General features: G+C 50.5%; 1 protein-coding gene across 4 annotated transcripts in view; it reads right to left on the bottom strand.

The window, feature by feature from the left end:
- SSBP3 (single stranded DNA binding protein 3) overlaps positions 1-13,151 on the bottom strand; it is a 54,155-nt gene that overhangs the window by 11,588 nt on the left and 29,416 nt on the right. For all 4 annotated transcript variants that reach the window (XM_066555507.1, XM_066555506.1, XM_066555504.1 and 1 more), the window contains exon 5: positions 5,593-5,682. In XM_066555507.1, the coding sequence (XP_066411604.1) occupies positions 5,593-5,682 (90 nt within the window). The remainder of the gene's footprint in view (positions 1-5,592; positions 5,683-13,151) is intronic.

The following is a 13,151-nucleotide window of genomic DNA, read 5'->3' as shown; positions in this document are numbered from 1 at the left end:
TGCATTTCGAACTGGAGAGCAAACACTGTTTGACTACTGGAGAAAAAGCATTTATGGGACACAGCAGCATTTCCACCAGACAAAAATCCCCTGTGGCAGCTGGATCCAGAGAGCATCATTGTTTGTGCTGCTGAGTGCATCCTCTGGAGCGAGCTCCCGCCCCAACACCAAGGCTGCTCCCGGGATGCTCCAGGCTTGGCGCCACAGCATCCATGCCCCTGCTTTATCCCATGTGGTACTGCTCCCAGAGGACACTTCTGGATAAGGTGACGCCCAGCTTGTGCAAACGTTTTGGCAGGCAGGGAGGAGCTGAAAGCTGCTTTTTTATTTCTCCTCCTTTTCTTGCTTGTTCTGTGCGGCAGCATCCAAAATGTTCGCTCCAAGCTGCGACCGCCGCGGCCCCCTCGGCAGGGCTGCCCTGCTCTGTCAGAAAGGCAGTCCCTCTGCATACTGTTATCTCCATAAATACTTGCAGATGTTTCGGGGCTGGGACCCGTGTTGGGCTGGGAACGCCTGCTGGAGTGGCTGGGTTTTTGCACGGGATTGCCTCGCTGCAGAGGGAGCAGCAGATGATCCCCATGGATCACGGCGGTTGGGACAAGTGTTTTGCAGAGATGACATGTGGGCTCCAACCAACAGAACATCCCCTTTTTCTTAAAAAAACGTGTGTTTAGCAGTTATTAACTACTCCTGTTAAAGGAGGAGGCTGAACACATGCTGTCCTGCTTCCTCCACCTCCCTCCATCCAGCCCTGGAGTCGCATCCCTGCGGCACAGCTCCTTCTGACACGCCATGCTGGGGGAGCAGGACCTGCTCTGCAGCTGCTTCACTCTCATCTCCAGACCAGCACTGGAAACCCCATCATCTCTCAAACTTTTCCTTTTTCCCCAAAACTGGACACTCTTTGTGTGGGGTTATTCTTCATCTTCCTGTAGCTGCCTCAAAAACACCCAAAAAAAGAAACCCAACAGCTAAAATGGTGTTAGAGGAAACCGTTTCCAACAGCTGCCAGTGCCCCAACCTCCTCTCTGCTTCATTTCTTTCTCCCCTCTACACTCCAGGGACTTTAAAAGCCCAACCTGGCCCGCCGGACAGCCGAAGTTTGCTGCCACAGCTGCTTCCTACAGGGAGTTTCCAGGAGATCAGGTTATTTCCACTCTGTCTTTCATGAGCTCGACTCCTCAAACTTCTTGTAAAATATTAAAGATGGAAAATGGCACGAGCGATCATAGCTCTGTGTGTGTCAATTTATGTTTCCAGCGTAATTCACCACAAATGGATCATGTTTTATGGGCTACATACTTTCAGCTAATGGGGGAGTTTTGCTATTTAAAAACATTTTCAAGCACCTCTGGGGGTGGCAGAACAAGGCAGGATGGTACGAGAAGGCAAAGCATCACTGCCACGAGACACCGATGGTTTCGAGTTAGCAATAGGGAGGCATCTTGTGTTTAAAATACCTGCCCCTGCCTGCCAGTTTTGACGTTAGAAAACACTAAAATAAATTAGATGGATATTAATTAAAGCCATGCCTGGGTTTATTGGAGAGGAGATTTATTTCTACTGAAGGAGAGAGATGTTTTGCAAGTTGACAAGGAAAAAAAAGAGAGCTATCTCTGAAGGAGCCTTCAGGAGAGATGCTCCAGTTGCCTTCAAAGAGAAAGACCCCGGTTGACTTCCAGCGTGTGCTGCTGGGTGAGGACCTTCCCGAGACAAGTGAGGCCAGGAGAGGTTAGACAAGGCAAGGCAAGGCAAAGCAAGGCAAGGCAAAGCAAGGCGAGGTTAGGCAAGGCAAGGCAAGGCAGCAAGGCAAGGCGAGGCGAGGCGGGCCAAGTTCCCCCCGCAGACAGAGAAAGGCAGTCGTGGGCAGGAGCTCTGCCTCGCCTGCAGCTGGGGCTCCCAACTGCAGAAGCCTGGTTTTAAGGAATATGTTTAACACAAGCTCTTCAGGAAACAAACCCGTGTCAGCCAGAGCCAAGAACAGTCACCTCCATCTGGCTGGAGCACCCGAGAGAAAGTTGACTGCAAATCCCACCATATGCTCCAGACGCTCAGTACAAAAGCCTCGGGCATCCTACTAAACTTCCAGAAAAAAAACTTTCTCTGATGCTTGCTTTTCCTTTCCTCCAGTTTGTAGGCTACCTTCCTTCAAACCCTGCCTGGTACAGGCTGGTACCAAGTTCTACCCCAGGATTTTTGGAAGAGCAGCCTGGTTTTATGGAAGTGGCTGGCCGGAGCTGGTGGCACCCGATGAGCAGTGGGAAATCCCACTGAGACATCAGGACAGCAGGGGGAAAATGGTGGCATCCAAGGAGGGAGCAGGACAACATGGACCCCTTCCTATTGTCCCTGGCTTCACCATCCTCACCCCACGGGCGACCTCACCCAAAGGGGGGAAGTCTCCAGGACATGGGGAGGAGAGCTGGGGAGGGCAGGGGATGTGTGGGGGGAGCCCCCCGGGCTCTGGAGGCCCCGTCCTCCCCAGCTCCCGAGGTCTGTCTGCATTAGGGGGCAGTGTGGGAACATGGAGCAGCCGGTGCTTTGTTTTGGTGCATCTCGGCGCCGAGCCGCTGATGCATAGCTAACGCAGCGCCGACATTGATTTATGGTCAACTTTCCATTTCATCAGCGCGGGGTACGGGGACTCTGCCTGGGGACAGCAGGCATGCCTGGGGGGGCTGCTGACTCGCCCTCCCCCCGGTTGTTTAGTGGTGTAAAGGTGTGGTATTAATTGCTTTCAATTTTTTGTTTTCCTTCCTGTATTTCCCTGGCATCCCCCCATCCCTCTTGCGAGGGATCTGCACCCCGGCATCAATCCAGCTTTCAAAACAAAAGCAGGAACGCCTCTGATGACCTTTAGGAGGATGAGCAGAGGGTTTGTTTGCTCATCTCAATGGGACAAAGAGAGAGATTTAAATAAAAGCATCTACCCATGCTGGCCGTCAACCCAGCCAACCTTTTGTCCGGAGCGCAGCCGATGCTGTGCTGTTGGCTGGCACCGTGAAATGCCCCAGCAACCCAGGAGTGTCATGGGCCTCTCCTCTCCATCATTTTGGGAGATTCTGCAGGCTGCACTTCCCTGGGCCCCTGACCTGAAGGGCACTGCTGGGCACTGGGAAGGGAATCTCACTGCAAGGCAGTGGCTGTGGATGGGCGCTGCAGCCTGGAGTCCTCCTTGCTTCTCCCTTGCCTGGAGCACTCCTTCTCCTCCAAGCTCACTCACATGTATTTGGGCTACAGAGTCCCAGGTCCATATCAATTTTTCCCTTTGCCTGTGGTGGACATCTTCACATGCAGGGCTGGGGGGGTTCATGCATTGCAAAGTTTCTGCTACCTGAGCTTTGCTGGTGACTCACTCCTCAGCTCCCTGTGTGACTCCCCACCATGCCTGGACACGATCAGGCTCTCTAAATCCTTTCAAAAACTATCTGTCCATGCCTGCTGCCCTTGGGGATATCCCTTGCAGGTCCCTGGTGCAGAAGAGCAAGATGCTGAAAACCCCTGAGCCGTCTCCTGGCATGAGGATGGCACTGGCTGAGGTGGCACCACCTCACTCACTCCCAAGGCTGGCACACCAAGGGTTGGGGAGAAGTCCTTTCTATCTTCTGTGACCTTTTTGTTTTTGCCCTCTGAATTTAGGCACTTTAATCTCCTACAGATAGGAAATTACCCCCGAGCTGTGACTGGCTCGACACTGAGCCTCCAGCCCATCTCTGCAAGAGCTGCTCTCCAGCATCTCCTGAAGCTGGAATGAGCTCCAGCACCCGCAATAAATCAGACATGCTTTCATGGAGGCGATGTTCAGACTGTGTTAAAAGGTGGGATTTTTCTTCTGCTTTCCATCCCGAGGGCTGGGAGGAGAAACCAGATGTTGGAGGGCTTTCAGGAAAGGCAGGCTCTTGAGATGTCACATGTGAGCCATATGCACCAGCACCCATCCTCTCTTCCCTCTGGCAGTGCTGGGGATGGGCAGCATAACCTGTCCTGGTGTTATTACATTGTCTGGGGTGTCAGGATCCACTCCTACTTCTGAGCCACCCCCTACCCTAGTGGCTCCTGGGCCAGCTGCACGGGAGGCAGGGAGCCAAGATGGGTTGGTTACTCCTGAATCAGACCCTCAGTGCAAAAGTGCTACAGGAGGGCAGAGAGGAAAGAAGGGGGCACAGCTTGGAGGCTGTCAACAGGAAAGAATCGAGACGGCAGCATGAACAGTAGAAGTCTGGAGAGATGTGACTCCTCTCCCTCACCATTCCCACTCTGGGAAAGCCAACCCATCCTCTCGATGCCTTGCCCTAAATTCCTGCCAGTTTTGCAGCCCTCGCAGCTCGGCGTGAAGCAGAAGCCCCAGAGGACAGTCAGCTTCACCGCGGGGCGAGATCAGGACGTTTTGGAGAGACATTTGTTGGAAGCAGCAGCTTGGCACTGGGATTGCTGGCAGCAGCTCTGACCTGCGAGATTCCATCTCCGCTGTTGGCTTCACCCCCAGCCCCGAGCGCTGCTGCAAGGCTCGCCTGTTTTAGGGTTCCCCATCAAAATCGGATATTCTTACTTTGTCAGAAGCATGTTCAGGAAATGGGATCTCTCTTTCTCTCTCTCTCTCTCAAAAAAAAAAAACCAAACAGGACCCTCCTTCCCCCTTCCCACACAAATGTAATCGCAGATATCGGGCTCAGATATCGCCACAATAAATCACAAGCTCCTTATCGAGCTCGCCTGTCTACTGCCCGAGAAGTTCTCCCATATACAAATCACAAGCCCAGATTAAAAAAAGCCCAGCTTGCCAAAACAAATATTCCTTTCAACTCTTATCCCATTTTTTACACGAACAAGTGTTTCATCCTCAAGCAGGAGGATTTTAAAGCACAGAAAGCTTATGTTGCTGCAAATCAGTGCAGCTCACTCCGGGCAAAGAGATTCCTGAGGAAAAACCCTCAAGGTTCAAGGTTTGAAAACTCCTTTTCTTTGTGCTTCTTGATACCCTGTCTGTCAGCACCACTCCAAACATGTTACCCCCTCCTCTGTCAGAGCTTGTTTTGGGATAAGGAAGGAGCGAGGGGACTTTGGGGACTTTGCTGGGTATTTGCTTACAAGGTGCCTCCATGGCATTCAGGGATTTGGCTGGAGCCCACTCCCGCCTGCAGCCGCAGCCAGGGTTTGTTAATGCATTCAGTGATTGCATTTGGAAAAAATCAAGTGGTTAACCAGAGGAGGGGGAAAAAGTTTCAGGAATCAAAATCCAGAATGTTTTCAATTACACACGTCTGTTAGGACTGGAGAACAAATACAATCCCAACCCAAACACAAACCAAGCAGCTTTGGAAAAAAAACATTGGTTGTAAATACACAGTAACCTCTTCGAGCAAGAAAGGAATTTGCTTTAAGGCCACAAAAGATAGAAAGCAAACGTGGAAGGACAGCAGAACACAAGTTATTCCTAGACAGGTCAGCTGTGCAGGCATGCTGCTTCCTTAGCATCCTCTTGGGGGAAAAAAAATCCAACAAAACACAGGCAGGACAGCGCTGACACCCAGAGCAAAAGCAAACACGTGCGTGGTTGGAGGGGAGGGAGCAGCGGGAGGAGCCACAGCCTACCTGGAAGAACCCGGGCGGGATGGGGCCCCCGGGCATCCCGTCATTCGGGGGAATGTTTCCAAGCACGGGACTCGGGGCAGCAGCTGCGCTCTGCGGGGAACAAAACCAGGGCAAACATGGTCAGAGTTATGACAAAAGCACGTTAAAAATGCCACCTCTCCTGCCACATCCCACTGAGTCCATCTGCCTTGTGTCCCCGGAGCCCTGAGCAGGATGCTCGCAGCTGGAGGGACACCGGCCTCTGTGACTCACCCACCGAGGAGATGGCCACACACAACCTGGGAGATGATTCTGGGGTTTGTTTATTCATTTACCCAGGCACTGAGTCTTGTTAATCCACCAAGGAGCCACATCCAACGTGTAATTTTAGGCAGAAGCTGTTTGAAAGCTTTAAAATGCTTCTCCTCTCACCTCCCCACAATGCTCGCTGGTTTAGCCCTGCCCTTTGAAAATTATGCTTCCCTGACCTCACCAGAATGCCAAGGCTTTATTATTAATTTCCAAACTCACTGCATTCAACCTGTGGAGTCACATTCTCCCTCGTGCCTCCCTAGAATGAGCCACCAACCCCAAAAAGGAGGGACAGGGACAGACAAGGGGTACCTGGACACCCCACTCACTCCTCTCAGCATCCCTATTATTCACTTCTGAGAAACACCAGCGTGATGGGAAGCTCCTACTCTGAAGAAAAATATAAGAAAAAGATCTTCTCTAAAAGCCACTGCTGGTGACACATCCCTGTCAGAAAGGAGCAGTACTGTGCTATCCAAGTGCACCCCAGTTTGCCCAACACCAAGGGACCCCATTCCAGTAACAGGACAGTTATAAAGGCACCCCAGTGGCGTTAATTGGATTTGGATCACTGAACTACTCCCCTCACCAATTTTTATGATGGACGTACCCACCTAAAACCATAGTGGGAAAACTTTCCACTGAGGAAATCCCACGAGCATATGGGGTACATGTGAGCCTGCTCAGGCTTGGTTTCACCCAACAAACCCCACGTCCCAACAGCAGCTGAGCCAGCCCCGGCTCCCGACCGCATCCGATGCAGCAACAACCACAAGATGTGAGCACAGGGGGAAGCCAGACTGTCAGGGCAGCCTGAAAAATTAAGGATTATTACTAAGGATTGCCAAGATGGGATCCTCATGTTTGGTCGGCAATCCTGCTATTCCTGACCAGAAAGCCTTGCAGAGGCAGGGGTGCACCAGACTAATCATTGCCTTGTGCCTTCCCAGGGCATCCCTCGTGCCCCTCACCATGCTCTCCAGCAGGAGCTGGCATGCAGGACGTGGGACGAAGGCCAGGACCACGCCGGATGAGGGGGTGGTTTTCCTACCCCAGCATCTCAGAGTTGCAAGTGTCACAGACAACAGTGGAGGCTGATTCCCCAGTAAGAGCCTCCCTTCATGAAATAACCAATTCCCCCCGAGGCTACAGGGTCCTGCACCCCCAGGCACACCCCATGCCACGCTCCCTCCCCTGCCCCTGAACAAGGCATCCTGAACAGCCTTCCCCCCATCAGCAGCAAAGGCCAGATCTGAGTGTTTTTACAGTTAATAAAAAAAAAAAAAAGTCCTGGCAGGAAAAATAAGCCTGCCCATTCCAGGCTCTTTTTATACATCAGACGGCAGCAAAAATAGATGGGAGAGGGAGTGAACCCACTTCTCCCCCTCCCTCCATCCCCCCAAGTGGGTCAGCTATAAAAGTAAAACCAAATCTTAATCCAAGGCCATGAACATATTGCAGTTTCTCTGCAAAGCAGATGACTGTTCTTAATGCAAAAATATATAAGACTGAGCCCCAAACTGCAGCGAGCCCATTTGGAATTTCCTTTATTAAACCCTCTATCACGCAAAACGCTTCTCTCCCAAGGCGGCAAGCGCTGCAATAAAGCTGCCAAGGTGATATTTTATGGTTTCAAGAGATTTCCAGCACACTATAATCCTTTGCTTAGGGAATCTCCCAAAGCGAAATGGATCCCAGAGTGGTGGGAAGTGAGCAGGAACATGGATTTGGGGATCTGGGGGGAAAGGCTCCTCTGCTCTTCTCCTCCCCTCTGCAACAGGGAGCAGAGGGAGAAGGGCAGAGGAGCCAAAGAAAATCTTGAAGCAAATGCCCATTTTTCCACAAAACCACAGAGTATTTTTCCGTGTTAAACACCCTGAAACCTCACCTATGCCTTCGCAGCGTAAACGGGGATTTAAAGTTCCTCACACATGTGGCGCTTGGCAGAACTTGGTAATTAAAAACCCGCAAGTACCCTGAGCATATTGTAGGATGAGAGCCAAATTGGTCAGCCCTTGATGAATGATTTACAAGGCTGCGAAGTGACATTTTATTTCTTTTTTTTTCTTCCCCTCCCCATCACTGCTGCTAAGGTAAACACTGAGGCACCTTTAGCCCTGGTGAAGCGATGGGAGCGCAGCTGTGGCTGGAGCAGCTCTGTAAAACACTTGGGCATGCCAGAAATGAAAGAAAAAAAGGCAAAAAAAGACAGCAGGAACAACTTTTCCAAACCTTAAGGGTGAGCACCCAAACCCTAAGGGTCAGCGCACAAACCCAAGGGCTTTCCAGCACCCATTTCCAGGACTTTTTGGCCACACAGCTCCTCCCACATGGTTTATTTTCAACATTTTGTCCCAGAAACTCTTTTTAGGGACTCTTGGTTGTAGTTTGCTTTCCAAAGCTCTTTCCTTGGGTGAACATCTAAAACCCATTGAACCTCCCTGGTGAAGGTACAGACAATGTGCAGTTGCCATGGAAGCTGGCAGAAAATGGGCATGGAACTGCTGTGCCACCACATCCAAGCTGGAGCTGCACCGGAGGCACATCAGCCACACAAAGGTCTCCACTGGCGTGTGACACCCCAAATTTCCTTCCACTGAAACACATGGAAACCACCGCCAGAAATGAGCCAGGACATCTCTGGCAATGCTGGCACGCCAGCTCATTTGCCTTTTGTAAGATGGCAAATTTTCCCCACGTTGGAAATCAATATATATGCGTTCCTGGGGCGCACATGCATAGCTATATACACAAACACACATATGTATTTTTAATTCCCTGCCACACACGTTGGTATTTTTCCCTCTTTTTTTTGGTGGAAGCCAGTGGAATGATGACAATCTGGATCACCGCGTTTCGCTTCCAAAGCGAAGCTCTCAGTTAACACACCGGCCTGGTACGCCAGCAGATGCCGTCTAAGCCTTTAAATCGCACACTAATTGCACTAATTGAGCTAACAGTCTCTGTTTCGTCTCCCTACCCTGAGTCAACCAGCATCTTCTGGTACTGCTGTAGAGATCCAAGCTGTTGACTGTAGTGTTATTTTGTCAGCCATTAAACGATTCATCAGAGTCATTAATTGATTTATTACCGCTGCCTGCGAGTATAGCTTTGCAAATAAAGAAGGATGGAGGTCAGGAGGCAATGGAAAATGGACAAAACAGCACAGCTGGACAGGAGCTGGGCACTTGAATTATCGATAGGAGCCCACTTGCGCAGGACCACTGGCATCAGGTTATGGAGGGGAAAACAGGGAAAAAAGGAGAAGATGCGCTGTCTGGCTGTGCTACAAAGCTGGTTAGGGTCTTCAGCTACAAATCTATGCAGGATGTAAAAGAGCTATTAAAACCATCTTGTTTTCTTAACCTAATCCTTCAGGAGAAACCAGGTTATTCAGCTGTATTAACTGAGCTGAAGAGCAGCAGGGAAGAAGCAGCGGCGTGGCTGCCCCACAGCCCCTGGCGCATCCCCACCAGCACTTTGGTGTCACCCCAACTGCTTTCCCAGGCCGGCTGAGCCGGGAACACAGCTCACCTCCGCTGTCCCCCAGCCCTGGGAGGAGCTGCGGTCCAGTGCTTTTATTTATTTACTTTCTTTACAGCAGGGCTGAGGTCTGTGCTGGGCGGGAGGGTTTGCAGTGAGCAGGGTGCGGCGAGCCGTTTCCTGCCCCCCGCCCTGCGCGCTCGGCCCCAGCGCGGCCGGGAGGCACCGCCGAGGGCCCGCTGGGGTTTGGGGGCTCAATTTAGAAACCAGAGCAGGTGGGGTGAAATTACCCTCACTGCCAGAGCGTGTTTGCTCCCAGCTCACAGGTAAACTGGCTAATAAAAGGCAACACCTTACAAGAGAGGGCTTGGGAAGCCAAGGAGATTTTTTGATGTGTTGCCCACACACGGGGCTGCTACAAGGGATTCTTCCTCCTCATCCCCCCCAATCTGTGGACCTTGAAGAGCAGCCTGGAGGTGGGCTAAGGCATTTCACCCCTTCCTGCAAGGGTCTCAGTGTCACCATCATGACAGCCAAGCCCCAGCTCACCACCCACCCAAACCTGCCATGCTTCACCAACACCAGCAGTGGTTACTATGAAATATCTATGAAAAATAGGTTCCAGCTGGTGGTAGTAACTCTGCCATTAAATGCAAGCTGGTGTCCCCACCACACACTCCAGGCAAGCAGCTTGCTCCAGCATCCCATGCTGGCTTTCACCAAACACTTATTTTTAATAAAAATAACATGCCAGGAGTGGTGCAAGGGAGAAGAGAGGATCCTCCATTTGTGAGAAGCATCACCAGCACTGGCTGCTTGGCCAGACACTGCCCACATCAACCCAGCAGTGAAACGGGGATAGCAAAAGTATCTTCACAGCACAAACCTAAAACCAAACTAAGGATGGCTGGGTATTTCCTTTTAGAGCTCCAGTTGTTTTTGCCCTCTCTCCTCTCCAGAAGAGTGGACCAGAGGATTTTGGCTGCATCTCACACCTTGCAGCCACTGTGGGAGCAGCACAAGGCTCGAGGGCAGCTGCCTCTGGTAGGAGCACGCGGGGGTGCTCAGGCCATGCTGGTGATCTGGTATCTATCTATCTCCTTTGATTTTATTTTTTTGCCTAGAGCACAGGCTTTGGAGCCTAAAGAAGAAACCAGCGTGCGGGTCAGGACTTAAGCAGGCTGCGTAAACAGGTAATACGGAATTTAATTGGACTCCAGTTAAGCCTTTTCATCTCGTTAAAGCTGCCTTCATCTTATATAGCCAGGTTTTAAATTTAATAATAGAACCCTCCCACACCTCAGAGTAACCCGATTAACGCCAGGGAGGACGACACGCCGACCGCTTCCTCTGGACCCAGCCCTCAGATCCTCTCCCCCATCAGTCCCCTCCACAGGGACTGTGTTCTATCAACGTGCACCAAAATAAATGCAACACCAGCCTGCTGCAGGTTCTGAGAGTGTGACTGCCTGCCCATGTGCCAGCAGCGGGCACCCACCGTGGCACCCACCTCAAAACCATGGCGCCTGCAGAACCTCTCAGATGGGCTCAGCATTTTTTTGAGGCATGCTGTGCTCACCAGTTAGGGTATGCCAGAGTCCACCCTGCTTTCTCCACCTGGCTGGATGCTCCAGAAGACAAAACAAACCAGCTTTGGTTTATTTTAGGGTAAGAGAAGGTAAAAGAACGCTGGGTTGAAGCTTTGTGTATTCCCAAGATATAAAAAAAAAAACCCCAAAACAGATTAAATGGGCTCATAGCAGTATCACCAAACCACCCAAAAGCCGTCGCTGTGCTCCCACAGGACACCACACTGTGCACACAAGTTCAGCTTAATTATACTTCTACAACAGCACAAGCTTTTTGTGCTTATTTTAAATCCATCACCTGTGAGCTGCCTGGCACACAAAGCTCCAGCACACACACACTGGTCAGCAACAGCCACGCTCGGCAACTTTTCCCCTCTCCTTTATGGAGAAAGAAACAACACCCAGCCCCATATTTTCCTCGAGCCTTAAAAAAACCCCCAACCATTAAAAAAAGGCACAACAGTTGAATGGCGTTTCAAGCTAATACGGGGGTTTTTTTGTTGGTTTTCTTTTTCCCCTCCCTTGTAAAGGATAATCTGAGACAGCAGCTCCGGCTATGAAACAATAGGATTTTAATCTCTTAAGTCGGCGTCCCCCTTATCCCCGGGAAGGAAACCCCTTCAGTCATTTACAAGTTTGTAAATAAGGCTCTTGGTAGCATCTCGCGGACATCTGCTCCGCCAGCCCGCCAGCGTTCCTGCTAACATTTACAAACATCCTTCCACAAACACCCAGCGCGCTCTGCTGAGCTGGCTTTCTCTAAATATATCCCAAGGAAATAACTTGGCAGGGCCGCAAAAATTTCACAGCAACCGAATTAAAGGGGGGTGGAGAGCAGGGGAGGGGGGGGATAAGCTCAGGAAGTGTAAAACAGACTAAATGCAATTAGGTTTTGCACACGTGTGTGCACAGGGAGGTTTACAAAGGGAAACTTGTGGGAAGTGAAGCTGGGCTTGCTGGAAGTGCTTCTCCTGACTCAGGAAGGGCTTTGCAGAGGAGAGCACTCCAGGGCTTCACACCATGTGGATGGGTGTACAGATTCACCCCAACCCTGGTATTTAGGGATGCTTTGCCACGGAGTGGGCCCTATCCCTGGCTTGGCGTGAAGGTGAAGCTGATCGTCCCATTGCCAGCATCTTCCCCCGCACAAGATCCAAGTCCAGCTACACCTCAGAACCAGTGTATGAACCCTCCCCACTGCCAAACAGCTTAAATGGGTCCCATGCAATTAGCACCCTGGAAAATGCTGTAAATACACAGGTATTAATTACTATCAATTCTCCTCTAATAATTCCAGCAACAGACAGGCCAGGCTCTTTTCCAGCAATCAATACCATCCATTTCAGGGTCTACCTGCCAAAAAAGTTATATAAAATAATTATATAAAATTTTCATTAGATAATGCAATTGCTTAGGACTATTAATCTACTGCTCATCTATCAGTGTGGGAAGCTCAGCTCTGTGAGGGACACCCAGCAGCTCCTTGCACCAACAACCTGCATTCCCTTCTGCACTCAACACTCAGTGGTTCCACCCAAATGTGCTCCTGATGTACCCACACAAGACTTTATGGAAAGCTCAGAGATTATTTTCAGATTTAAAAAAAAAAATCACAGTCCTTAAACCAAAAGGGAAGTGTTCCCAGCAAGCAAAGCTGCTGGGAGAGGTAATTTCCTGGAGTTCACTACAAAGTTGTGATGGCTTCAAGTTCCACAGTTCTTTACTCCCAGTGATGTTGTCCCTTGCTCCAGTTTCTGGGGTGTAACTATGTGGGATTGTACGGCTGGATGCTCAGCGCCATGTGCGCCAGCTCACCCTCCATCCTTCCCTTAAGCATCACAGCTAAAATCAAGTCCTCTCTGTTACCAGTCTTTGAAAAGGCTAGATTAAGGAAAATACTGCCTACCCTCTCAAAAACTAGTAATGATGTGGTGATGAGGTGCAGGCAAGGCTGCTGGTGTTGGCAGCTGGACTTCTGCTTCCCAGCGCCTGCTGCTCTCCGCTCCTCTGCCTTCTTCCACATCCAAACTGCCAAGTGCATTTTGGAAGGGGTTGTAAGAAAAGCTAGATTTAAATTGGTAATCCAATTCAGGAAGGAAAAATAATAATAACTCGTGACTTTAGAAAAATGCCACGCCACTGCACCACGTGCATTTGAAGAAAACTAGTTTTAACTTGTCCAAAGGATTTACTGAC

This window comes from Molothrus aeneus, chromosome 9, assembly GCF_037042795.1.
Source record: "Molothrus aeneus isolate 106 chromosome 9, BPBGC_Maene_1.0, whole genome shotgun sequence".
NCBI lineage: Eukaryota > Metazoa > Chordata > Aves > Passeriformes > Icteridae > Molothrus > Molothrus aeneus.
This window is presented reverse-complemented; position numbering and strand designations above follow the sequence as displayed.